This window comes from Danio rerio, chromosome 1, assembly GCF_052040795.2.
Source record: "Danio rerio strain M-AB ecotype USA chromosome 1, GRCz13ab, whole genome shotgun sequence".
Lineage (NCBI taxonomy): Eukaryota > Metazoa > Chordata > Actinopteri > Cypriniformes > Danionidae > Danio > Danio rerio.
Window position 1 is genome coordinate 9,490,715 of NC_141021.1, and position 27,739 is coordinate 9,518,453.

The 27,739-nt window shown below is 37.3% G+C and overlaps 1 protein-coding gene across 4 annotated transcripts in view; it reads right to left on the reverse strand.

Annotated features, from left to right (window-relative positions):
• Positions 1 to 1,825: 1,825 nt before the first annotated feature.
• Positions 1,826 to 27,739, reverse strand: part of cacna1hb (calcium voltage-gated channel subunit alpha1 Hb) — a 184,317-nt gene continuing 158,403 nt past the window's right edge. For 3 of the 4 annotated variants that reach the window (XM_087236664.1, XM_087236665.1, XM_087236666.1), the window contains exons 25-35: positions 24,048 to 24,240; positions 19,749 to 19,900; positions 18,267 to 18,376; positions 15,134 to 15,267; positions 14,200 to 14,270; positions 12,804 to 12,882; positions 11,219 to 11,340; positions 9,146 to 9,439; positions 6,129 to 6,285; positions 5,887 to 6,044; positions 1,826 to 4,307 (exon numbers count right to left, since the gene is read on the reverse strand). In XM_087236664.1, coding sequence (XP_087092790.1) covers positions 3,381 to 4,307; positions 5,887 to 6,044; positions 6,129 to 6,285; positions 9,146 to 9,439; positions 11,219 to 11,340; positions 12,804 to 12,882; positions 14,200 to 14,270; positions 15,134 to 15,267; positions 18,267 to 18,376; positions 19,749 to 19,900; positions 24,048 to 24,240 — 2,397 coding nt within the window. In that variant the 3' untranslated portion in view covers positions 1,826 to 3,380. The remainder of the gene's footprint in view (positions 4,308 to 5,886; positions 6,045 to 6,128; positions 6,286 to 9,145; positions 9,440 to 11,218; positions 11,341 to 12,803; positions 12,883 to 14,199; positions 14,271 to 15,133; positions 15,268 to 18,266; positions 18,377 to 19,748; positions 19,901 to 24,047; positions 24,241 to 27,739) is intronic. The other variant, XR_015476168.1, reaches the window with a different exon arrangement.

Below are 27,739 nucleotides of genomic sequence, written 5' to 3' on the forward strand. Positions count from 1 at the left end.
ACAGTGCTTTCACAAACATAATTGTGTTGTGTGTTAATACCTGAAGCACAGATGTAGAACTTGAACCCGGAACATTCCGTTAACGCTGTTTCTTCCTGAAGGCCAACAACATGAAAAACTCCAACCCTTTTACGAAAATAGCACATGCCACACATATATACAATGACCACTTCATTCATTCAGCTACACAATCTGCGTTATGAAACATGCATGTCTCAGCTAAAATATCTCTATGTGTCGTATATTCTGTAAGACAATAGGGTGTTACAATTAGGGTATGATTTAAAGTTAATTAACCATATGATCTAAGGGGTTGTTGGAAAAATGAGATAAACGGCGCTCACATTTAACCCTCATGTTCTGGCACAAGCTTATTTTTTTATAATTAATTCATTGTCTTCCATATATTTTGAACATCAGTATATTGTTTTATATCAGACTGCTGCTCATTATCTTGTACAGTAATGTTTCTGACTGTTTGGGGTCAATCTGTTAATAAAAACAGTTTGGGTTCGAATAAAACATAACATTTTTGTTTTATTATACACTCAAAAAAACTATTTTTGCTGCTTGTTCAAACTACTTATTTAAAATGAGCTGAATCAACACAACTCTTGAGTTTTTTTTGAGACAATTGTTTTTTTTTTTTTGATTGAACATGAAAACATTAAGTTAACTTAATCATTTGTAAAAGAATTGTGTAAAACCTATAGCATTGGTTTACAATGTATAGATGTCTGATGACACTTCACTTCCAAATTTCCAATTAACATGATCCTTTAGAGCAGGGATGTCCAAACTCGGTTCTGGAGGGCCAGTGTCCTGCATAGTTTAGCTCCAACTTCCTTTAACACACCTGCCTGGATGTTTTTAGTATACCTAGAAAAAGCTTGATTAGCTGATTCAGGTGTGGTTAATTGGGGTTGAAACTAAAATATGAAGGACACCGGCCCTCTAGGACCTGAGTTTCGACACCCCTGCTTTAGAGCATTTGTCTAAAGAAAATGACAATTGGTCGGAATAAAAAATGATTGTTAAGATTGAAAATCAGGATTATTTCTTCAAATACTGATTTCTTCTAAAGCTAAAACATTGTTATGTTAAATATGTCTGAAATAAGCTGGCACGGTGGCCTCCGTGCACTGTCGCCTCACAGCAAGAAGGTCACTGGGTCAAGTCCCGACTGGACCAATTGGCACTTCTAAAGGGAGTTTGCATGTTCTCCCCATGCTGTAATGGGTTTCTTCTAGGTTCTTCGGTTTCCCTCACAGTCCAAAGTTGGCAACATAGGTGAATTGGATGAACTAAACCGGCCATAGTGTATGAACAGGCCCATAGCCAGACCCGGAAGACCCACCCCTTACTGACAAATGTCCAGAATTTGTCCCATACATGACCTCATTGGTCCTGTTTTGACAGCTATGCCATCATAAATAGTCAAAATAACCCTTTGAAAAAGAACAAGCAGAGTCCTGGTGTGACTTCAGTTAATCAGTTTTGGCCAAATCAAACAATTATTTTTCATGAGTCCAACATCCAGCTGGGCAAAAAAACATCTGACATAAGTGAGGTCATCTTTCGCTACTGTATTGTTTTTAAATAAAGGAAACATTTGACAAATAATTTTATTCTAAATTTTGAACCTTATTCTTGAAAGAAAACATGACCAAGCTAAAAGGTGTGAAGCTCTTTTATAAGAAAGGCTAGAAAACTGTGAAGCTCTAAATTATTATCATTATTATTATGAATTAATATTATTATGTTTGAATTTTGTATTACTCAAATGGCCAAATTCTTACTGTGGAAAGTTGGATGTGCTGGCCAGTTTGTTATTTGCCTAATTAATGACAATAGGCAACAGTTTTTTCATTTAAAGCTTTTTCCATTGATATATGATGCAATACATTTGTATTTTAAAAATAAATGTCATATTCTTAATATTTAGGAAACAGGTTTGCTACATCAAAAAGTGTGGTTATGATAACCATAACACAAGCTATTTCAGCTAAAAATAGAGCTTAAAATGTCACCTAAATGCAGTATTTAAATCTCATAATTGAGTAAAAAAATGAGGCGAATAACTGCAAATAGGTTTACTTTTTGATAGAAAAATTCACCCCTTTCACCAGGCTGGCTACGGGCCCATTGCGTGTGAGTGAGTGGGTATGGGTGTTTCCCAGTACTGGGAAGGGCATCTGCTGCATAAAACATTTGCTGGAATAGTTGGTGGTTCATTCCGCTATTGTGAGCTCTGATAAATCAGAGGCTAAGCTGAAGAAAAGTGAATGAATGAATGTGTGAAATAACTGAACATAATGAACATTTTTACGTTAAATTTGAAATAAAGTCATCAGTAGAATTTGAATAAAACAAAAACACTATTTTACTCAAACACATAACTTGATCATGAATAAATCCAGAGAATGGTCTCTTCATTTTTTCCTTGAACTGCATTTTGTGCTCAGTTTCAGTCATTTTTGTTTCTGAATATTTTTCTTCTCCACGTGTATGGGCTTCATGTTCTACGATCTCATATTATAGTCAAATACAGTGTTTCCCAACCCTGTTCCTGGAGGCACACCAACAGTACATATTTTGGATGTGTCCCTCATCTGACCCATTCATTTCAGGTTTTGGAGTCTCTTCTAATGCTCTGATGATTGATTTAGGTGTGTTTGACTAGAAAGAGGTTGAAAATGTGTACTGTAGGTGTGCCTTTAGGAACAGGATTGGGAAACACTGGTCAAATATGACACTCACTAATCATTCATTCATTTATTCATTTTCCTGTCGGCTTAGTTCCTTTATTAATCCAGGGTCGCCACAGCGGAATGAACCGCCAACTTATCCAGCACATTTTTACACAACGGATGCCCTTCCAGCCACAACCCATCTCTGGGAAACATCCACACACACGTTCACACACACACACATAAACTACGGACAATTTAGCCTACCCAATTCAGCTGTACCACATGTCTTTGGACTGTGGGGGAAACCGGAGCACCCGGAGGAAACACATGCGAACGCAGGGAAAACATGCAAACTCCACACAGAAACGCCAACTGAGCCGAAGATACTCACTAATAATTTAAAAAAAAATGTTTCTGACATACTGCAGGCTTTACAAAGCACATGAGGGTTAAACCTGCGCCATCGTGTGCAGTAATTATATTCCACGATGCAACATGGATTCTGTGATGGAGTTTTCACGTAAAACGTCACAAATATCGATGTGCGTGACGAACACTAACAAAAGTTCCCCAATCAATATGATCAGGCAAGGAAACATCAGTTCCATCAGAAACACATTTGCATACTTTTGCCTACGCCTCCCTCGTCCAATCAGAAAAAAAGAGGCGGATCGGGAAAGCGGGCGACTAGGCAAGCGAATCATCATTTCCCGGATCCCTAGTGCTGGCCATTCTGACCAAGACCTTCTTCCTGAGTGGACTGTGCGCTGCGTCTCCCGCAAACCCAGAGCGGCTCTCGTGGGCAATCGAGTGCGTGGACTGGTCACTATCCGAAAGCAGCTCTGACAGGCTGCTCAGGGAACTAACATCCGATTGGTCAAAGGAGAACTGTGGGAGGGGCAAACGACTAGGCAAATGAGGCTCGTCCTGGACGTCCGGAAGATCTAAGGACTCACGTGGAAGAGCCGAGTCAAATGATGGAGTCCGTCGCCGCAGGACTGAGGAGCACTCCTGACTGACAACCTCAGATTCAGCGGGAGGCTCAATGGAGATGCACGGCGGACTCATTTTATCCTTTTTGGGCGTATGGGATGATGATGATGATGATGATGATGGATCCTGTTGAAGACGTAACTCCTCTCCGTGCGTCGAGTGTCGTCGTGGGATTTGGGGTTGAGATAGGAAGCCATTGTTTTCCATGCTGTTGTACTTCCGTAGACTAGTATCCTGATGGCGGGGCGCTCCAACATGCAATGAATCCTGAGACTGGGTGTCGGAAGAGAGGGATGGGTGGTGAGGGGACAAACTGTGGCGGGACGCTCTTCTGTTGGTGTTGAGTCGGACAGCCGCATCTGGATGTGGTTTGATGGCAGTTTGTCGGCAGGGGATGCTGCGCTGGCTGTACACATGTCTGTTTGTTTGTACGCTGGCGGTCCGGTTGCGGAGGGGAGGAGGAGGGGAGGTCTGGGGTGAACAGGGGGCTGATCTGCCGCCGATGGGAACGCTGGGGACTTTGAGATGAAGATTATCGCTTGAGCAGGGCTTGCTGGGGATTTGTAAGGCGTCTCTGGAGTCAGCGTAGGTGGAGTCAATGGAATCGCTCTTTATTGCTTGCTGCAAGTTTGGAATAGAAATATATGCATTCAAAATTGGTTCATTATACACATTCACTTGTAATATTTTGTTTTAGAGTCAGATTATAAAGATAAAGTGTTGTGCAAAAAGTTTTAGGCCACTAGTATTTTCACCAAGAAAAGGTTTAAAGTCAGTTGTTTCTACATTTTTCTGTGGCATGTCAGTTTGAAATATTAAATGACATTTCCATTTACATCGGTTTTTAAAGTTCAAGTTCATTTATTTATAGAGCACATTTAAAAACCATCACAAGACTGACCAAAGTGCTGTACATAAGTCAAATAAAAAGACATTAAAAGAAAAAAAAAACATAAAATAAGCCAAAGTTCTTCTGGATATAGTTTGTCTCAGTTTGTTCTGTTTTTTCATGCTAGACAGACTGGACAATGATCAGATCAGATCTCTGTGTGGAGCACTGGCTGTTGTCAGACAATGATTTCACTGTATATTTACAATTAATGACAAAAATAATGTCTGGAAATGTAAATTAATATTTCAAACTAGCATGCTACAGAAAAATATAGAAATAACCTTAACCGACTTTAAACCATTTTTAAATAATTTTTTTAAATGAAAATAGTAGTGGTCTAAGACTTTTGCATAGTACTGTATAAATATATAAATCTTCTATGAACTCTGAATTCTTTTTCAAATATTTCCCAAGTGCTTTTTAATGGAGAAGAAATGTATTCAACAATTTTTTAACATAATGGTAAATAACTAATTTCGGTCACACTTTATTTTAAAGCACAATTCACGCAATTAAAAACCGGCCCCACTTTATATTAAGTGTTCTTAACTAATATGCTCACTGAAATGTATCATTTATTACAATGTAATTATTGTGTAAATACATGATTTTATGTTGATCAAATACCAGCATATAATTACATCAGTAATCAATTTCTGTAATCACATCTATAATTATAATGACACCCTTTACATCTTAACCCACCCTTAAACTTACCCATACAACCAGACCCATAGTATCCTGAAATCTACCCATATCCCACCTTAAGAGCAACAGAAAGTACACTAAACTTATTTTATGATTCAATTACATAGTATTTAAGGCCACTTAAGACCAAAAATAAGATCATATTTTATAAGTGCTAATAAACAGATATTATCTTAATAATAGGAAGATAATAAGCCAGTAGTAAATGGTGTGAATTGTTACTTAAACTAAAGTGTTACTCTAATATCTAAAAAAAACTATTTATTTTGTCTTTTCCATGATGACAGCACATATCATTTCACTTGCAAGATACTAGTACTCAGCTTAAAGTGCACTTCTATTATTGGCATAACCACGGTAATGAATTTCAAAACATTTTACAGCATTAATGCAATTAGAGCAGAATATGTTTGTGTAAAATCTGATGTTCCTGTTGCTCAGCCTGATTTAAGAACGATGCAATGAAAGTAAGAACATTCACAATTTTGTACAAATGTAAATGTTATCAGCAGATTTTGCATTTTGTTTTAACTGCCAGCTGTCTAAATGATTGAATCTAACGTTGTCTCTAATATAAACACACAGTCCTCATTGCAGTACCTGTCTCCGCAGGCCTCTGAAGGCATTGCTAGTTCTTGCTCTTTGATTTAGAGGACGAGGAGCGGGAACAGAGGCCAGGCTTGTCTGAGACGCAGCTCCAGGAACCTGCATTACTGCACTGTCTTCACTGGGCTGTGTGCCGAGAGACAGAGACGAGCCTGAAGAACACACAAGCTGCTTTAAATCACATTCTTTCTCTAAGCGTGAGGCATGAACAGAACAGACTGGCTTGGGTTTGTCACCTGGCAGTGTACAGTCCTGTTTGGAGGATCTCTCATGAATGGACCCATATAGCGGCTTAATAGGATACAGCATGTAGCTGTCATTTGGTAAGGACAGCATGCGTGATATAGACGGCCTCCCGACAGTCAGGAAGTTGCCATAATTGGGATCTTTTCCCTGCAAAAATAACAAATGATTATGATAAGGCTGCTGTAGCTATAATGCTTTCTGCCCCATCTTAAAAACAAACTTGAAGACACTGGAACGCTTTAAAACATGCAAAGATATTTATTATGCAAAGCCTATCTATAATAACATCAATAATGTGGTCAGTGCATATTGTATATATAGTATTATAAAGACTGTTAAGACAAACTGAAAAATAATAAGTGTAATAAGTGTGAGTTTTTGATACATTTCTTTACAGTAACTTTGTTAAACTTTACATGTACATACAGTAAATGACACTCACCGGCCACTTTATTAGGTACACCTGTTCAACTGTTTGTTTACGCAAATTTCTAATCAGCCAATCTCTTGGCAGCAACTCAATCCATTTAGGCATGTAGACATGGTCAAGACAATCTGCTGCAGTTCAAACCGAGCATCAGAATGGAGAAGAAAGGTGATTTAAGTGACATATGGTTGTTGGTGCCAGATGGGCTGGTCTGAGTATTTCAGAAACTGTTGATCTACCGGATTGTCACGCACAACCATCTCTAGGATTTACAGAGAATGGTCAGAAAAAGAGAAAATATCCAGTGGCAGTTCTGTGGGTACAAATGCTTTGTTGATGCTAGAGTTCAAAAGGAGAATGGCCAGACTGGTTTAGGCTGATAGAAAGGCAACAGTAACTCAAATAACCACTTGTTACAACTGAGGTCTGCAGAAGAGCATCTCTGAACACCCAACATGTTGAACCTTGGGGCTGATGGAATACAGCAGCACAAGACCACACCGGGTGCCACTCCTGTCAGCTAAAAACAGGAAACCGAGGCTACAATTCACACAGGCTCACCAAAACTGGACAATGGAAGACTGGAAAAATGTTGCCTGGTCTGATGAGTCTCAATTTCTGCTGCAACATTCGGATGTTAGATTCAGAATTTGGCGTCAACAACATGAAAGCATGGATCCATCCTACCTTGTATCAGCAGTTCAGGCTGGTGGTGGTGTAACGTTATGGGGGATGTTTTCTTGGCACACTTTGGGCCCATTAGCAACAATTGAGCATCGTGTCAACACCACAGCCTACCTGAGTATTGTTGCTGACCATGTCCATTCCTTTATGACCACAGTGTATCCATCTTCTGATGGCTACTTTCATCAGGATAACGCGTCATGTCAAATCGCGAATCATCTCAGACTGGTTACTTAAACATTGCAATGAGTTCTCTGTACTCAAATGGCCTCCACAGTCACCATATCTCAATCTATTAGAGCAGCTTTGGGATGTGATGGAATGGGAGATTCACATGATGGATGTGCAGCTGACAAATCTGCTGCAACTGCGTGTTGCTATTATGTCAATATGGACCAAATATCAGGAATATTTTCAGTACCTTGTTGAATCTACACCACAAAGGATTAAGGCAGTTCTGAAGACAAATAGGGGTCCAACCCGGTACTAGTAAGGTGTACCTAATAAAGTGGCCGGTGAGTGTATGTGTTATTATATAGAACAATTTTAAATCAAACAATTTTATCACACACAAACATTATGTCCCTATGATATTTATTTTTAAATGTTGTATTTTGTGCAATTTTTCAAAGTACTAGACAATTTTTACATCTAAATTTTAGATAATTTAATTGGAATAGAAACATTCTATTCTACTTCACAACATGACACCTTCCTACATTTCCGACTGTTAATCAAAATATAACCCAAACCATTTGCTACGCTCTGCTAGCGCTGGACTTTTAGAACTTTTTCTCTGCAAACCTGATGCGATCTGGCGGCACTTCTTTTAGCCATTATGCTCCAAATGTTTGGAACTGTCTCCCTCTTGAAGAGAAAGAATCCCCTAGTATTCATGTTTTTAAAAAGCGTGTTAAGACACATCTTTTTAAAATTGCGTATGAATACACAAGCTATTAAGGTGTATGCATTTTATCTATATTGTTGTAGGTTTATGTGTATGTGTGTATGTGTGCTTGCATATATAAGGACTATTGTGTGCATGATCATGTGGATATATGCTTATATTTTATGTGCATGAATGCTTTTATCTGAGTATGTGACAAGTTTATGTGGTCTATTTTAATGCTTTTTTGTTGTTGTTTGTGAGGCACTTTGAGTTGCATGTATGTTGGAAAAGTGCAATACAAATAAAATGTATTATCATTATTATTCTTTTTTCAATTACAGTATTATATTTAAGTTAAAATGTGGCTAGAGTATTTAAAATTTAATGCATGGAATGTAATTTAATGCTATCTAAAAGCTGTAGATTTCTCTGTTGGTCTAAATATTTTCACAAGTACTTAGGGTTTAATATTTTGAGATATTTATAAATTGCTAATGCAGGGTTTCTAGGGGTTTCTCCAAGTCAAGTTGAATACTTTTTAAGACACTTTAAGACCATTATGAATGAAATTCTAGACTTTTATAGGGCTAAAACACTAAGCGTTTTTTCTAATAGCCCAGTTAGTTCTGTAATAGGTTCCGTATTTATGGAAGATCATGTAAAGGGATGAGTTGCTTTAGTTTTCTTTCCCTGATTAAGAAATTAAATTTTCAGAATTTTCTATAAAAATATCTAACAGCGGTTTTTGTATCTTTTTGCAATAAAATGTATTTATATATAAAAAGGTTTGATGGATTATTGGTTAGTGGGTTTCGGCCCGATTGGGTATAGGAATATAGGAAAATTAAGACCTGTTTAAAATAATTTTAGGCCTACAACACTATATTTTAGCAAACATAAGAGTTTTTAAGACCCTGCGAACACTTATATGTTTATACAATATGTTTATTTGTAGATTGTATCCCCCAAAATTAGAAATTTCTCTTTCATTTCCAAATTCAACTTACCTGATCATGTGAGAGTGTCTCTATTTTAGCATCTGTTCCCTCAAGCCCTGCGGCTCCTCCCACAGAGGCGGTGCTTTGTCTGCGGCCTGCCTCAAGCTCCAGCTTCAACTCTGCATCCATCTCCGCCTCCTCGCGGGCGTCTATATTACTCTCCTCCAAATGTTTCATGAGCACAGCGACCACCACATTCACCAGCACAAACTGAGCCATCAGCACAAACGTCACGAAGTACAGAGGCGACAAAAGCGGGAGATAGCTCAGACATTTGTCATTTTTACATTCCCGCAGGGTATCCTAGACAAACACACACAGATACACAAACAAGCGGCGTTATTTCAGGCTTAAAAAGTGATGATAATCATTCTGGCAACCTGTGGCTCATAAACATCTGAGTTTTGGGTTTTTAGTGACATTAGGGAGATTTTAATTTAGCTTAAATTCTCAGTTCACCCAAAACATTTCATTAACTCTACCTCATGTGGTTTTAACCTTTAAGAGTTTCTTTCTTCTGTTGAATATTGATGTTTAATCTTAGCTCTTAAAGGGATAGTTCCAACCCAGGCTTATTATTGATATGTACCCCTATAAACATTTCTGGATATCGTGAAATACTTCCCAGGAGGTATGCTTTTCCCAGTTTTTGTTTTTCACGAATCCACCAGAGGCTGCTGTGTACGCTTTTTTAGATCTCAAATTTTCATTCGCGCCTGCTGTTCTCGCATAAATCCACCAGAGGCCGCTGTCGACTGACTGACTGACCGACCGACTTTTTTGCTTTTATTTTACCTGCTTTCTGGAATTATTCTTTGCCAGACTCGAACTCCATAATTGTGGTCAACTCTTCTCTGCGTCTCAAGTCTGCCAACATACATGGTGAGCTACTGGGCAAAATGGTAACAGCTGAGAAGTCATCCACACGGAGGTAAGAGGTCATGTGGTAGCATGAAAAGAAACAGAAGCCATCTGCGGCATGATACCGCCCGGTAGCATTCGTTTTAAAGACTAAATGCAGCCATACATAGCTCAGGCTACATAATTCACACTCTCAAAAATTGTATGCAGGGGTACGTTTTCCCCATGAGCCGTGTTTTGCATAGTTCACCCAAAAATGAAATATCTGCAATCATTTACTCATTGTCCGCTCATTCAACACCCATTTAAATATCTGCCTTCTGTTGAAAACAAAAGAAGGTATTTTAAAGAGTGATGGTTGATGGCACTAACTGTCTTCCATAGTAGGAAAAAAAATACAATGGAAGACAATGAGTTTTCTATCATTTTTCACAGTATCTTCTTTTGTTTTTAACAGAAGAAAGATACTTAAATAGGTTTTGAACAAGTGAACAATAAGTAAATGATGGTAGAGGTTTACTTTTTGGGTGAACTATCCCTTTAAGAGCTTGGATAAAACATTCTTAATCAACCCAGGCTTATTGCGAATACTTACCCAGGTCTACATTTCTAGGGACAGTGAAATACGTAACCTTAGGTACGTTTGCTTGGAGTTTTTGTTTTTGCAAATCCAAGCGCAAAATACACTTCAGCCGACGAGGCCAGCTTGCTGTGGACTGAATGGCTGACCCATGACTGATCCACCCACCCCCTTCCCTAAACCCAACCGATAGTGTTTTCAAAATCAATTTAGTAAAAGAAAAGCTGTGACTTCACCACGTTTTCAGTCTGTTGTTTGTATCTATTTATTTTTTGCTTTTGTTTTACCTTGTTTCTGGAACTGTTCTTTGCCTGATTTGAACCCCATCGTCGTGGTCAACTCTGCTGTGCATTCCAAGTCTGAAGATGTATGGAGCGAGCTACTGGGCAAACTGGTAGCACCAGAAAAGCCGTTCATACAGAGGAAAATGGTCAGCTGGTAGAGCTAAAATGAACAGAATCTGAATGTGGCATCATACTATGCCGTAGCATTCGTTTGAAAGATGAAATGCAGCCAGACATACCTTTGGCTACATCATTTGCAGTGTCCAGAAATGTAGACAGGGGCACATATTTACAATAAGCCTGTGTTGGTCTAATTTGTAAGATGCAGGATGAGTGATGTCACAATTTGGCAAATACCTTCATGATGCCGTTCCAGTTGTCTCCGGTGGAAACACGGAAGAGAGTAAGGAAAGCCATGCCGAAGTTCTGAAATGTGGCATGTCTGCTCAAACCCTCACAGGGGTTCTCCTCAGTGCAATCTGAATCAAAGTTAATGAATTTAATAATTCATATCTCAAAACACTGCGCAAAAAATAACTACACTATACAATATAAAGCACTTATATATTGATGTAAAAATGCATTAAATTTATTTAATGCCTATAAAATCCATTTGAGTTTTTCTAAAATGTTTCATTTAATTACCGCACTGTTTTAAATAAATATATATTCTGCACTTTATTTTATATACAGTTAAAGTCAGAATTATTAGCCCCCCTGAATTATTAGCCCCCCTGAATTATTACCCCCCTGTTTATTTTTTCCCCCAATTTCTGTTTAATAGAGAGAAGATTTTGTCAACACATTTCTAACTATAATAGTTTTAATAACTCATTTCTAATAACTGATTGATTTTATCTTTGTCATGATGACAGTAAATAATATTTGACTAGATATTTATCAAGACACTTCTATACAGCTTAAAGTGATTTTAAAAGCTTAACCAGGTTAATTAGGTCGACTAGGGAGGTTAGGGTAATTAGGCAAGTTATTGTATAGCGATGGTTTGTTCTGTAGACAATCTGGAAAAAATAGCTTAAAGGGGCTAATAATTTTGTCCTTAAAATGACTTTTAAAAAAATTAAAAACTGCTTTTATTCTAGCCGAAATAAAACAAATAAGACTTTTTCCAGAAGAAAAAATATTATCAGACATAGTGTGAAAATTTCCTTGCTCTGTTAAACATAATTTGAGAAATATTTAAAAAAGAAAAAAATATTTAAAGGGGGGCTAAAGGGGACTTCAACTGTATGTTTAAATAAAAGTCCAAAAACTAATATCTAATTATGAAAATTAGTTTTTTCGCAAGTTCTGTCCTATTCCTAAAAAAAAAAAAAAACAACAAAGAACAATTGTGTAACTGTGTAAAATGCAGCTTTAATTATTATTTTGTATTACTTTGAAAAATGCTACCGTAAAAATGTTCGTCTATACTTCTGCCATAATTACTTGAGTTTCTTTGTGTACACAGACAACAGTTTCTCTCACATTATACACCAAAATGCTGGTGATGGTTTAGCTCTGATTCCTGATGGAAATGATCTGCTTATATATAGTGATACAGGAGACAATGTAAAAACCATGAGCGTTATGTGTGCTTGATGTGTATGTGTGTATTAAACAAAGCCAGAATATGCAAGAACAATGCCGACTTTATAGTTAAATGGCCTTTTGTGTTTTCAGAGTAATACAGTAGTTTACATTGCAGATTTGGTTAAATTTGAGGTGTACAGTGCTACTTTTGAAGTATTTAAAAGTGTAGCAAATTATCAGACATTCCACATAATCATTTAGCTTTTTTACTGGATCGGTTCACATTTTCTGTATTGTGTTAAACAGAGCCCCCAGCTTTGCCATCAGAGGAACCTAAATATTATTTAAAATCTTCTTGATCAAAAAGTTTTGAAATGTAGTGTATAATAAAAGAAAAGTAAAGTCCTACCAAGTTTGCCGAAGAGTTCGACTCCCAGTGCCGCATAGATGAAGAACAGCAGCATAAAGAGCAGACCCAGATTACCAACCTGCACAGAGAACGACAGCAGAATAAAGTCTTGTTTATATCATCTCAAGTCATATACTATACAGTCAGTTTAGGGCAGGGGTCACCAACCTTTTGAAAACTGAGAGCTACTTCTTGGGTATCGTTTAATGTAAAGGGCTACCAGTTTGATACACACTTCCTAATAACAAATTTGCTCAATTTACTTTTAATTATATGTTATTAATAATTAAATGTGAAGACACTGATCATGTTAATGAAAACAGATAAATATCAACCAATGCAAGTGTGATTAAAAAAGAATAGCTACAAAAATATTAAATGCAGCTTACTGGTATGTGGTGCTATGGTAAGCTAATTTTATAACAGGCCCACGGGCAACTCATGTTGGTGACCCCTAGTTTAGGGAGTAAAAAAGTACAAAGTAACTAGTTACTGTATTTAGATTACGTTCCACTTGTAAAATTAACATAATGGATTACTCTTAAATACAGTAAAGAAATTCAACCCTTGCATTTAGAGGAAATATACTGTATTTTTTTGTTATTGTAATATATTTAGCAAAATATTAATTCATTCAATTTCTTTTTAGCTTAGTCCCTTTATTAATCCGGGGTCACCACAGCGGAATGAACTGCCAACTTTTCCAGCACGTTCTTTTACGTAGCGGGTGCCCTTCCAGCCGCAACCCATCTCTGGGAAACATCCACACACACACTCATACACTACGGACAATTTAGCCTACCCAATTCACCTGTACCGCATGTATTTGGACTTTGGGGGAAACCGGAGCACCCGAAGGAAACCCACGCGAACGCAGGGAAAACATGCAAACTCCACACAGAAATGCAGAGGCTCGAACCAGCGACCTTCTTGCTGTGAGGCGACAGCACTACCTACTGCGCAACTGCGTCGCTTTAGTTAAATATATATCACTATTTTTCAAATAAAAAAGGTTACATTCATCAGGAGACTGAACATGCTTAAAAAATAAGTCAGAAATTGTTTATAGTATATGGTATGTATGAACTATAGTGTTATTACTTTGATATGTTTTGTGTTGATTCATACAATGTTCACTTTTGAATAAAATTAAAGGTTCTGTTTAGCTCAAATTTTAATTATTAAAAGTTTAATAAAAAAAAAAAGATTTTATGGACTTTAAGAACTACTGAGTCAAGTAACTTAATTCCTTAGTACTACTTAGAGTAATTAAGTTACTTTTCAGACAATGTAATTAAATAAGTAAATACAATTTTAATAATGTAATTAGTAGTTAATGACTTTTTTGAAGTAGTTTACCCAACAATGTGTTACACAAAACATAAGAAATGCTGACCTGCGGTAAAGCTTGAACTACTGTATCCAGAAGTGCTCTCATTCCTGTGGCCATCTTCAAGAGCTTCAACACTGAAAGGAAAATTCATACCACAAATCTCATAGTAACTAAAGGCTTTTAAAAGGAGACTATTACACCTCTTTTTTGTAATGAAAAAAAAAATATATACATTTCCTTAAAAACTACTTTTGTAGCATTTTAAATATATTTACTGTCACTTTTGATCAATGCATCCTTGTGAATTAGAATGATTTATTTATAACAAACGAATAAAAGAGACTGCCTAGCATATACGAGTACACCCCTCATAGATCTCTCTTTCAAATAAATATTTCCTTTAGGAAGCTTTACAATATTATATTGTGCATATACATTAGATTAGTCAGTACCAAAGACAAATCTAGAGCTAACAAAATAACTTAAGATAACAGTCCAAAAATGAGTACACCTAAATGAATAGGTTATGGAAAAATAGAGCAATTTAAAAAAAATCATGAGGAATAAAATCTATCAAATTTTGTAGTTTGTCATTTTTCTTTTTGCACTATTTAGTTTGATTTTAAATATATTATCGTTTCATTACTAAATATGTTAGTGAATATTATATATATATATATATATATATATATATATATATATATATATATATATATATATATATATATATATATATATATGTTTTGTTTAAATGCACCAAAAATATGATCTATATTGACTAAGACATGGATAAAAATAATCATTTTCAAAATGAGGTGTACTCAATAACGCTGAGCGCTGTTTATCTCACTGACTTCAAACTAAATAAAATGAATAAACCATCTGTAAATTTACCCTTACAATAAGAGGTGCTAGGAAAACTGAAACCCTCTTTGCTGTCTTGACACATCTTATATCCTGCAGTATTTCCCCATCTTCAGGGTCATGTATTTATTACCTCTGGCGATCCGCAGCACCCTCATGATGCGGATGATGGTCGGGTTGATGGGTAGAGAAGCATTCAGGTCAATTTCCTCAAGCGTGATGCCCATGATGGAGAGAAGAACAATGGCCAAGTCTAACTGATTCCACCTGACAGAAAAAGACAGAATTAGATAAAGACAAATACTGTTCTTTGCAAGCTTAAAGGCGCACTGAAGATGGAACAACGTTAGCACCTAATATTTTTCATTTAAAAAGAGAAAAGCTTTTAATTTAGGCACCTTTCTGGCTATTTTTCACCCTCACATGATGTCACAGCAGTGTCTCATTACTATTCATGAGTCTACATGGCCTTATCCTATGAGGAGGCCTTGTTTCATTATTATTCATGACACCATGTGACCTTTCTTTATGATAGGCACTTCAAATAGCGAGTTGATAGGATATTAGAACATGGTCGCAAGTTTTTTTGTGTCTGTATAGTGTGAGATGCTGACAGAGTGACAGGCTTTCAATAAGTGACAGACATGTTTGAAGTATTTGCGTGCAACAATCTTTAGGAGGTTTCATAGATTCACTGAGGCTCATTTCGATGAGCTTGACACTGATAGTGTTGCATCCAAGTGTGCCGCAAGCCTGCGTTTGAGTGAAGGTCTCGGCCGTTAGATCGCCCCCTGGGGGCTGGCTGCAGTACAAGTCATAAAGCCCGTCTCCTCCGTGTTAATGAAGGAGACTTGAGCCCAAATAAAAAAAAATATTACACTTACAATAAAATGTCCCGAAAGATGGTTCTGGTCGATTAAGGCACTGGTTATTGTGCTGAAATAGGTGCAGATCTTCATTTTTGTAAACAGTTTGTTTTTAGCAGTAATTTAATGCTGGGCGTGTCATCGTGATTGACTCACTACCCGATTCCAGCCCGAGTCAATCGAGCCAGATGCGGCGGCCGAGCGAGCCGGCGCTGCCGCATGCGAGCCGGAATCAGCCCGCGACGCCGCGAGTAGGTTATGCGCTGCGGTCCGGAGCTGGTGCGATTGAATATATAAAACCCTCATATTTGTTAACGTTATTACATCCATCTGTGTTAATATGACAGCAAACACATGCTGAGAAGTTCGGGGGGCGTGGTTGATTTTACATAAAGCGTTTGGTTGGAAGCTAGACTCCGCTCATTTTCGCGGCTCCTCCTCTGGCTCCATCAGACAGTCCTTCTGCGCATGTCAAGGCTCCAATTTCAGCAGTCTTTTGCGACAGTTTGTGCCCGTCAAGCAGGCGTTTTGCCCTCAAGGCGTTCAATGGGAAAAAGGGCTGTCGCATCGTCCATATTTTTTACAGTCATTGGTTGCATCACAGATACCATCAGTCCTTACTTTCAGATCAGACCACTTGTAAATGTAAACCAGCATCAATAAAAAGAAAGAAAAAGAAAGAAAAAGAAAGCTGTAAAATATTTTTGATGCTAAAGCACATTTGCATATATTGTTTGATTCAGATTGCAAATGCAAAACATTTTATATAAACCCAAAATCAGACAAAAAGGGTTTTGGGGTGGTTAATGTGTTGGTGCTCTTTGCATAAGGAATTTAAAAAGACAAACAACAAAATCATCAGTCCAAGGCAGTCGGAAAGTATGTGAAAAATTTAAAAACGATTTACTAATATGGCTATAATTTAAAAAATTATTAAATAATAGCCATGTTAATAAAGGCTTTTAAATTTGCCTTGGACTGATGATTTCTTTGCAAATCGTTTCTATATTTAGATGTGATGAAGAAGGCATGGAGGAAGTGGTTTTTACATTTATGTAGAAAATAATATTAAAAAAAATATTTTAGTAAGTAACGCGCTCTGCACTGGATTTCAGACCTGCTTTCAGCTGGTCTATTGAGCAGTCTATTTTATTTCCTCAAAATAGCAACGTGCCAACAATGCGCCTTAACACTAGGGGTGTCAAAATTAATCGTTTCTTCGGTGCACCGCGATGCAGACGCGGACAATTCGGTATCGGTTCAATAATAATCATAACCGGTTATTACTGACGTCATTTACCTCATATGCGCTCTGTTGCGAGGGAGGCGATCGCGAGTATTTACAACACTGTAACTACTTAAAACTCATAAACTGTGCACAATTTTACTGTGTGTGTTTGCTGGATCAGTCTTTCACTGACATATACAACAAAAGCTCCTATTTCACTGAGATTGAGAGAATGAAAGTACTCCATTTCTCTCTCTCTCTTTCTCTTTCTCTCGCTCTCTCATACACACACACACACACACACACACACACACACACACAAACACAAACACACAGTGGCCCATTTGACCTGCTGGCGTGGCTTTTCTTCTCCTCTCAGCTGTTTTACAGCGTTACTTCTGGATAAAGAAACGAGCGCGTGTCTGCAGAGTTTTCTCCGCCGTGTCTATCATACATCAGCTGTGATTGCCGCTGCCGCCTGCTGCTTATCAGTGTCACTCATCTGTGAAGAGCGCAGCGCACAAGAGCCAGTCGCAACCGTTTTTGTTGAGGGTGTGACCAATAAAAGAGGTGTAAGAGAACTAGACAAGGATCAGAAAGTGAGCTGGATATTTATATTTGTTTATATTATTTGCTTAATGCTCGTTTTGTTTAAAGTTACAGTTTATTTATCTGACTGTTTGTATTAAACGACAAAATTGAATTACAAATAATATATAAATATACATATATTCATACATTTTAATACAAGAAATGCTGCTGTGAAGAAAATATAAAACTGTGTATGAATAGCACCGCCAATGCACCGTGATGCACCGAAATATCGAATTGAACCGAATCGATGGCATAATAATCGTAACCGAACTGAACAGTGAGACTAGTGTAGGTTCACAGGTCTACTTAACACAACTCTTTTCTTGACCTGAACACCCTGAACACCCAATATGAATGTAATATAATACTTGTAGTTGTTGCTTTTCCCAACACTAGAAACTGTACTGTATATTAATGCAATTAGTTATGATGAGCAATCTGTAATGCCATATGGCACAACAGAGTGACAGCTTTTATCTCCATGTGCTGAATTGTAAAAAAACAAAAAGGTATTAATCAACTTACTGTCAGGGAAAAATGCTGCATTTCTCCATAATGTCCACAAGATGGCGCCTTACCTCTCTTTGAAAAACCTCCTGAAGCCAAAGGCAACCAGTTTGAGTGCTGCCTCGATCACAAAGACCAGTGTGAAGAAATAGTTGCAGTACTTCAGACCTTCATCCAGATACTGAGAAACACAGACACACACAGTCAGAGACCTGGATTATTAAACACTGATCTTAAAATTATATATTTTTGTATGATTCAGGTGTTATTGTGTCAGTGTCATTTCAAAACAAATTTTCTTTTTGTTTAACATAAAATGCATAAAAATGTATCATAAAAAATGTAAATAAAACTAATTTAATGGTTTTAATTTTAACAGAATTATAATATATATATATATATATATATATATATATATATATATATATATATATATATATATATATATATATATATATATATTTTTTTTTTTTATTTAAGTAAATGTTTTTATTCCATTCAAATCTAAAAGATATGCATATGTATTATTTTTTATTGTAAGATTAAACAGAAAACTGATAATAAATAAAACTGATAATTTACTGTATTTGTTGTTAGGAATTTTGAAGACATTAAATTGTGAAATGTCAGAAAATGAATAATTAAGCAATAATTTACAATGCTTTTGATAGTTTATAATTATATTTTAAAAATAAGACTGTCTCTAAAAAATTATAAGAATGAATAAAACACACAACAGAATAACAGAAAGCAGAAAATACTTACAAAAATAATAACATACTAACATCTACATTAAAATGCATCAATGCAAGACATTACAGGCACTACATCTGCACTGATATGTCATAATGTGTTGACTTAAATAAAAACTCTAATATACCATTGGCATTCATTGCAATCAAACCTATTGCTAGTGTCATTGGCCTGCAGAGGTTTGTATGTATGCAAGTGTAGACCTTCTATTACTAACATTGTGGGTACCAAATGTCCCAACAAATATAGCAATATCCGTACATGTTGACCTTGTGAGAAAAGTTTTTAGTCCCCACAAGGAAAAGTTCTTATAATTCACACATTTACATTTTTTTTTACACATAAGAAAATAAAAATGCACAATGATTTCTGTTAGTTTCAACCCTGCTTCAACACACTAACAGTACCTGTATGTTTCAAACAAGCCTGAAGGACTAGTAAGGATTAGTTTGATCAAGTGTATTTAATTAGGGTTGGAACTTAACTGTGCAGAGCTGCTGTGCTTCAGGAGCTGAGTTTGACACCTATGGGTTAAGGCAGTGTTTCTTTGTCTGTCACACCTATTAAAGGTCTTTCAAGTCTCTGCTAATGAGCTGATGATAGAAACCAGTTGTGTATGGTTAAGAAGACACGGAAATGTGCAGAGCTGGTGCTCCTCCAGGAACATGGTTGAGAAACACTGGGTTCAGGGAATTTAATATACAGTTTTTACGATATAAGAATCATTATGTCTATGGGAAGTCCCCATAAAGATAGTTGTACAAGTGTGTGTGAATGGGAGAGAGAGAGATCCAACAAACCTTGGGCTGTCTGTAGTGCTCCATTGACATTGTGAGTACATTAATGGCGATGATGATGGTGATGAAGAGGTCCAGATAATGACTGGTGCAGAGTGTGTGAATATAGAGGCGTGTTGGAGAGTAGTCTGCATAGTACGGTCTCTGCAGGGCCTCTGAAAGACAGAAAACACACAGAGAGAGAACAATAGAACAACTCCACCAGGAAATATCCAGGTCATTCAGGTACACACACACTCTGAACGTCCTCGGCAAACATTTTACGCATAAAAACTGTAAAAACGCCTTTGAATCAGACACACTCAAAAAATGATGATTGTTTGTTCAAACTGCTTATTTAAAATGAGCTGAAACAATACAATTGATTAGGTTTTTTTGGGACAACTTAATTGTTTTATGTTCAATCCCAACCCAGGCTCATTGCGGATAAGTACCCAGGTCTACATTTCTGGGGACAGCGAAAAGCGTAACCGGCGGTGTGGCTGATTGCAGTTTTTGTTTTTGCAAATCCAGTAGAAGCCACTGTGTAGCTCTCAAATTTCTCTTGTGTGACCTCTTCTTGCATAAATCCACCAGAGGGCGCAATTTACACTTCAGCCAACCAGGCCAGCTTACTGTCGACTGACTGACTGACCGACCTACTCACTTCCCCTCACCATTCTCAACCGATAGCATTTTCAAAAGTAACCTAGAAAAAGAAAAAAACGTTGCAGCTGCGTGATTTTTTATTTATTTATTTAATTGTTTTGCTTTTGTTTTAGCTGCTTTCTAGAACCGCTCTTTTGATGAATGACTGGAAAAGACTAATGCAGAAGTGGCAGACCTGTATGGTGAGCCAAGCCCGGTCACAGAAATAAAGAGGAACCAGTTAAGATGGCTGGGCCACTTAGAGAGATTGCCTGAGCAAAGCTGTTAGGAACGTGTACAAGCTAAAGCCGGAAGGAAGGAGACATCCTGGCAGGCCATGGAAGAGGTAGTTAAATGACATAGAAGAAAATCTATGTAGGTGTGTGTGCTTGGAGTTATTGAGCATTGGATCGGGAGGCTGGAGGGGAGTGGTTGTAGAGGCCAAGGCTCTACAAGGACCATAGTGTCACTAGAAAAAAGAAGAAGAAGAAGGCTCTTTTGCTGGACTCAAACCCTGTCATCATGATCAACTCGGCTCCACGTTCCAAGTCCGCTGATGTATTTGGCAAGCCACTGGGAAAACTGCTGGTAGTGTAAAAAGGAACAGAAGCCATCTGAGGCATCGTAACGCCCCGTAGCAATCGTTTTAAAGATATAATACAGCCAGATGTTCCTCTGGATACATAATTTGCGCTCTCCAGAAATGTAGACAGAGGTACGTATCCACAATGAGCCTGTGTTGTTCAATCCACTTAAATTTGTAAAAGCTAATAATTTAACCAACCCAGGCTCATTCTGATTATGTACCGCTATATACATTTCTGAAGAGAGCAAAATACATCACAGGAGCTACTTTTTGGCAGTTTTGTTTTCGAGAATTCACCAAGGGCCGCTGTGTACGCTTTTTCAGATCTCAAATTACTTTCGCAAGTGCCATTCGTGACGGCTGTTCCCACGTAAATCCATCAGAGGCTGCTGTCGACTGACTTACTGACTGATTAACCAACCGACCGATGTTCCCACCCTTCCCTAAATCCAACCAATAGTATTTGAAAAAGCACAGATTAACCCGCCCACCCATTAACGTACGTAAACCCAACCACATTGTTTTGAAAAGCAATCAAGAAAAGTAAAAGCCCTCGCCTGATTTTTAACTGTGCGGCGAGAGCGTCAAAATTCACGACATTGATCTCGTACTTAAAGGGGCCGTTGCAGCATATCATATCGGTTACATTCCCGCATAAAACATGCTTTATTAGCATGAAAATGTTGCACACTTTTGATCAAATTCATTTAACAATGGAGGATCAAGTTGCATGTGTTGTGGCTTTGCTTCACTTAATTATCCATATGTCCATATGTCTGAAATATTCTGAAGCTGCAACTGTTATATATTGTCGTATGAGATTCCCACTTTAGGAAAAAAAAAAAAAAACATTATTGCACATCAGTAACTCGCCATGCACTAACTTTTTAAATGTATGTTCCTGTAAGAAAACACTGCAAATAATTGGAAATCCGGCGACCGCAATAATCAAACCCTTGTGTTCTCTGTGTTCTCTGGACTCCTCTCAAGCGGTGGGCTTCAACATTCCGATTGCTTGCAGCCGAACCACGTCATAGCCAGGGCCGGCGCGTCCATAGAGGCGACTCAGTGACCTTCTAAGGCTGCCTAGGGCGGCAGAATAGAGAGGGCGGCGTCCCCGACACTACCCTCACTTCTCGCGCCCTTAGTTTTATCTGCATCTAGGGCGGCAGAATACAGAGGGCGGCATCCCCGACACTACCCTCACCTCTCGCAATATATCCGTGTCTAGGGCGGCAGAATAGAGAGGACGGCATCCGCGACAGCTCCCTCAACACCCCCCCTCCCCCCACGCCCCGCTTCCACTTTAGGGTTGAGGGCGGCGTGACCGTCCTTTGCCTTGAGCGGCAGTTCAGCTTGCTCTGGCCCTGGTCATAGCTCATAAACATTAAGTTAACTTGATTTCAACTCTCCTCGGCGAAGATGCGCCATACTGCGCCTCGCCGCTTATTGCCACCAGCTCCCATTGAAAATGAATGATTTCCGGCAACCTTGATGCTCTCGCCGCTTTCGGTTTAAATGTACAGAAACACATTTTCAGATCTGACCACATTCTCACCCTGTTATTTACTTGTTTATTTCATTTTTTTCACTTTTGTTTTTGTCTTACCCGCTTTCTGGAACTGTTCAAAGGACTCAAACCCCATCGTCGCGGTCAACTCCTATCTGCATCTCAAGTTCGCCAACGTACGTGTCGAGTTACCGGAGAAAATAATAAAAGTGGAAAAGCTGTTCATATGAAGGTAAGTGGTCAGCTGGTAAGTATGAAAAGGAACAGCGTCATACTGCCCTGTAGCATTCATTTTAAAGACTAATTCCAGTCATATGTACTTCTGGCTACATAATTCGCAATCTTCAGAAACGTATATAGGGCTACGTTTTCAGAATGAGCCTGTGTTGAATTTAACTTAATGCTTCATGTTGAAGGAAGTCAATTGTGTGAAACCTAGCGTTTTCAGTGTATGCTAATATTCTCAGGACTTGCTGTGTTTCCGTCGAAATAACTCAAGGGCAGGAAGTGTGCAGTTAGAGTACTGTATAGGCTACTTTGTTGTTCCTGTCAAACATAAGCACACTGACCCAGTTTTTTGGTCTGGCCTGCAAATCGCTAACGTAGCACTGTTTGAGTGTGTGTGTATGTCACAGTTAGCAAACAGTCGAGTCATCTGAGGGACGTTATAAATGTCCAGCCAAGCGTCCCCGCACATCCATCACCGCTCAAGACGGCTCAAGGTGTCTTTGAGAGAGGCTTTCTGAGAGAGACAGTGAGGCCTGGAGATAACTAATGCACTTCAGGTACACACTGTTAACAGTTTCCTGTAGAATCTATAGTAACATACTGGCAGAAGATCGCTAGTAACTTACTGTAAATCAAAATTACCGTATTTACATTTACAGCGCCATTTACATTCACCGGCCACTAGGTACACCTGGCCATAGGGTATGTGTGTGAATGAGTGTGTTTCCCAGTAGTTGGTTGCGACTGGATGGGCATCCGCCACTTAAAAACATATTCCGCAATAGTTGTCAGTTCATTCCGCTGTGGCATCCCCTGATAAATAAGAGACTAAGCTGAAGGAAAATAAATGAATGAATGTTTTTGTGTTACCTGACTAGTACTTGTAAATAAAGGTGTTTGTTAATTATGAGCAAAGCACAGGATTAAAGTGGGATTTGAGACAGGAGTAAATGGTTTTACTCTGACTTATAATTATGTGTCTCTAGTCTAATTAAACGCTGGTTATGTGGTTTTGAAGCCAAGTAAAGTCAAAGGGGCTTTTGAAGAACACGAGCTCTGGAAATCACTACTAATTGTCAATTCCTCAAGCTAAGCATACATGACAGCAATTAAACCGTGCTGTGCCAACTTTGTGTGATGCAATAAAGATACAAATAATAAATCCTGTTTGTCCCATGCTACTTTTATGGCAACCGGCAGTGATATGCACAAAATATGCTGTTGCCCTCTGCTCCAGTGAATATTAAAATGCCAGAAAAAAGTAAGAAAAATGTCCCGAAATACATTTCGCTTTCAGTGTCGGCTCAAAATTTATTATGTTGTTATTCATGCAAAAAAAAAGCACACTCACTCCTGCGTTTCTTCTCCATGCGCTTCTGTCTTTTCTCCTCTCTCCGTCTGGCTTCCTCTTCCTCCTGATCTTGTCTACACTTGTGGAAGTTCTCCACCACCACGCCAACAAACATGTTCAGCACAAAGAAGCTGACGATCAGCAGGAAGGAGATGAAGTACAGAAGCATCCAGGGATTATGATTGCGTATGGGCTACAAAAACAGAAGAAATAAAAATAGAGATCAATTAAAAAATCATCATGTGTACATCTTTTTCAATGAGCCATCGAATATTGTGTAGTGCATGCAATTACTATAATCACATATGAAATAAGCATATTAATCAAATTACTACATTAGAATTGTATATAAATGCCCTAGTATTACTTTGTAGAAATGCTCAACATTTATTTAGTTATATTACAATAATTCTACATATTGTTTAATCTCACTAATTCAGGTCATTCCTTCATTCATTTTCCATAGTCCAGCTTAGTCCCTTCGGCTTAGTCTGTATTTCAGTGTATTTCAACTATTCCAGAATATATATTACACAGCAGATGCCCTTCCAGGCGCAATCCAGTATTAGGAAACACCCATACACACTCATACACTACAGACAATTTTAGCTTATTAAATTAACCCAGAAACTCACACCAACACAGGGAGAACATGCAAACTCCACACAGAAATGCCAACTGGCCTTGAACCAGTGACCTTCTTGTTGTGAGGCGACAGTGCTAATCACTGAGCCACCCCCCTAATTCAGGTAATTGGAAACGATCTGACTTTTGTACATTAAATTTATGTACATTTTAATTGAATAAACAAAAACAACTGTCTGCTTTCTCTTTAAAAGCCTCTCTTCAAAGGCTTGATGCTTGAACTTTCAGGATTCAGTTTCTTTAGTGTTAACTCTTATGCCATGTGCCAAATTGGTGAGAATTTATATTTTTAAAATTAAAAGAAAATGTCACATTTAAATGATGTAGATGTCTGCTGAAAAAAGTATTATTAGATGCTCCCAAAAGCTGAAGGGAAGAAAATCACAGTAAAAAATGTTAAGTCAGTACAACAACAGTAAACATAATCCTTATTTGCTTTTGCTTTTTCTTGTTCACTCAAATTTGAAAACATCAGCTGCACTGACCTAAAATGATTAGTCAGTAATACAAAAAACATTTAGTTGAGTTAACAGATTGAATTACTCTGTAACAAAACTTTTTAAGTTTTGTGTCTGTAGAACTGGAATGCCTAAAAATGTGTGAAAAAAAAACAATCCTTATTTCTTTTTGTTTTTTCTCATGTACTCAACATTTTTTATTATAATTTTTTCACTTTTCATTGATAGGACAGTAGATAGTATAGACAGGAAAGAATTAGCATAGGACCTCAAGGCGGGAATTGAAATCTGTTTGCCGTGAACACCATGTGACATGTGTCGACGCACTAATCACTACACCATTGGTGCTGATGTGTACTCAACTTTTAAAAATATCAGTTGCACTGACCTAAAATGTCTGAAGTTGAGTGAACAAAAAAACTCATTTGTAAAATTGGTACAAAGAAAAAATACATTATCAGAACAAATAAACAAAGTTTAATTGAAAAAAACAAACAAACAGTAATGCATGCTTTACATGTGAAGCATTACAAAGCATTTTCCCCTTTTGTCCTGCCATGTTTTGATCCTTGTCTTAGCTATTGTTGTTTTAACTGCTGTCTTGTTTCTAATTCTGTGTCTAATAAATGTTTTGTTAAAATTTATCTCTGGTTTAGTTTTATTTTCAATCAAACTATGTTTGTTTGTTATGATAACGTATTATTTTTTATAATGTACCAATTTCCACCAGTACCATTTTTTTGTTCACTCAACTTCAGATATTTTAGGTCAGTGCAACGAATGTTTTAAAAAAGTTGAGCATGCGAAACAAAATAAAAGGAAATAAGGATTATGATTTTTTGTTCACTCAACTTCAGGTATTCTAGTTCTGCAAACAAAAATGTTCTCCAAATGTTTTTTAACAGAGTAATTCACCTCTCCAGAAAACTAATAATCTGTTAACCCAAATAAATGTCTTTTTTTGTATTACTGACAAATTATTGTAGGTCAGTGCAGCTGATGTTTTCAAAAGTTGAGTGAACAAGAAAGAGTGAAAGGAAATAAGGATTATATATATATATATATATATATATATATATATATATATATATATATATATATATATATATATATATATATATATATATATATATATATTTGTTGTACTGACTTTATTTTTTGTTGTTAAATACTGAAATATACTTATACATTTATTAGGTACACCTAAGAATTTACTTACCCAATTTAGACATGCTAAATTGTGTAAAGTGCATAGTGCATGTGTGTGAATGTGTGTGAATGAGAGTGTATGGGTATTTCCCAATGATGGGTTGCAGCTGGAAGCGAATCCGCTGCATAAAACAGGTGCTGGATAAGTTGGCGGTTCATTCCACTATGGCGATTATCAACGGTACTAAGCCAAAAATTAAATGAGATAATGAATGAATAATTTGCTAATTTAGCATTTTTGTAGAAACTAATGTTTTTTTTTTTTTACTTATTTTAATTTTAAGTTAAGAATACAATATTGCATAAAGTAAAATACAGTGCAAAATTGTATTTGTTTGCATGATAGTCCATTAATTTCTAGCTACCTTTATGATTGTAAATACATGTAGAGAACAAAAAAACATCCTTAGGACACATAAAAGAGGAAAGAAAGATATAATACAAAAGAAAAAATGGGACAATAAGGCAAACTGGAAAAAGTAAGGAGTGACCTTAATCATAACAATATGACTCGCTATTAAAGGCATGACAGGAGTCCATCTCTTTAGGAGAAACTATGATGTGAAAGAACTCTTTAACGCCAAAAGTTCAAAAGAACAGCATTTATTAAAATTTGTAACATTTTGTAAATCTGTTATATCCCAATTGCATGCCTTTACAATTTTTCTTTTAAAAAGAAATTAATAATTTTATTTTGGAACAGTACAAAAGTGCAACCCAGGCTCATTCTGAAAACGTACCCCTATATACATTTCTGGAGAGCACCAAATATATCCAAGGAGGTACATTTTTTGCACATGTTTAATGAATCCACCAGAGGTCATTGTGTATGCTTTTTGAGATCTCAAATTTCTCTCGTGAGTGCCATTAGGGTATGTTGTTCTTGCGTAAAGACTGATCGACTGACCCACTCTCTAACCAATAGTGTTTTCAAAAGCACTGACTGATCAGCCCACCCGCCTTACCTAAACCCAACCGACAGTGTTTTAAAAAGCAATCCAGAAAAAGAAAAGCCCTTGCATAATTTTTACCACGTTTTCAGATTTTACCACATTCTCACCCTGTTTTTGGCTTCTGTTTTTGTCTTACCTGCTTTCTGAAACTGCTCTTTGCTGGACTCCAACCCCATCATCATAGTCTGCTGACTACACGTTGAGCTACTGAACAAACTGGTAACAGCGGGAAAGCCGTTCATACAGAGGTAAGCGATCAACTGGTAAACGTGAAAAGGAATGGCGTCATATCGCCCTGTAGCGTTCGCTTAAAAGAAGAAATGCAGCCATACGTACTTCTGGCTACATAATTTGCGATCTCCAGAAATGTACAGTATATAGGGCTACGCTTTCAGAATGAGCTGATGTTATATATAAGTGATAGTAA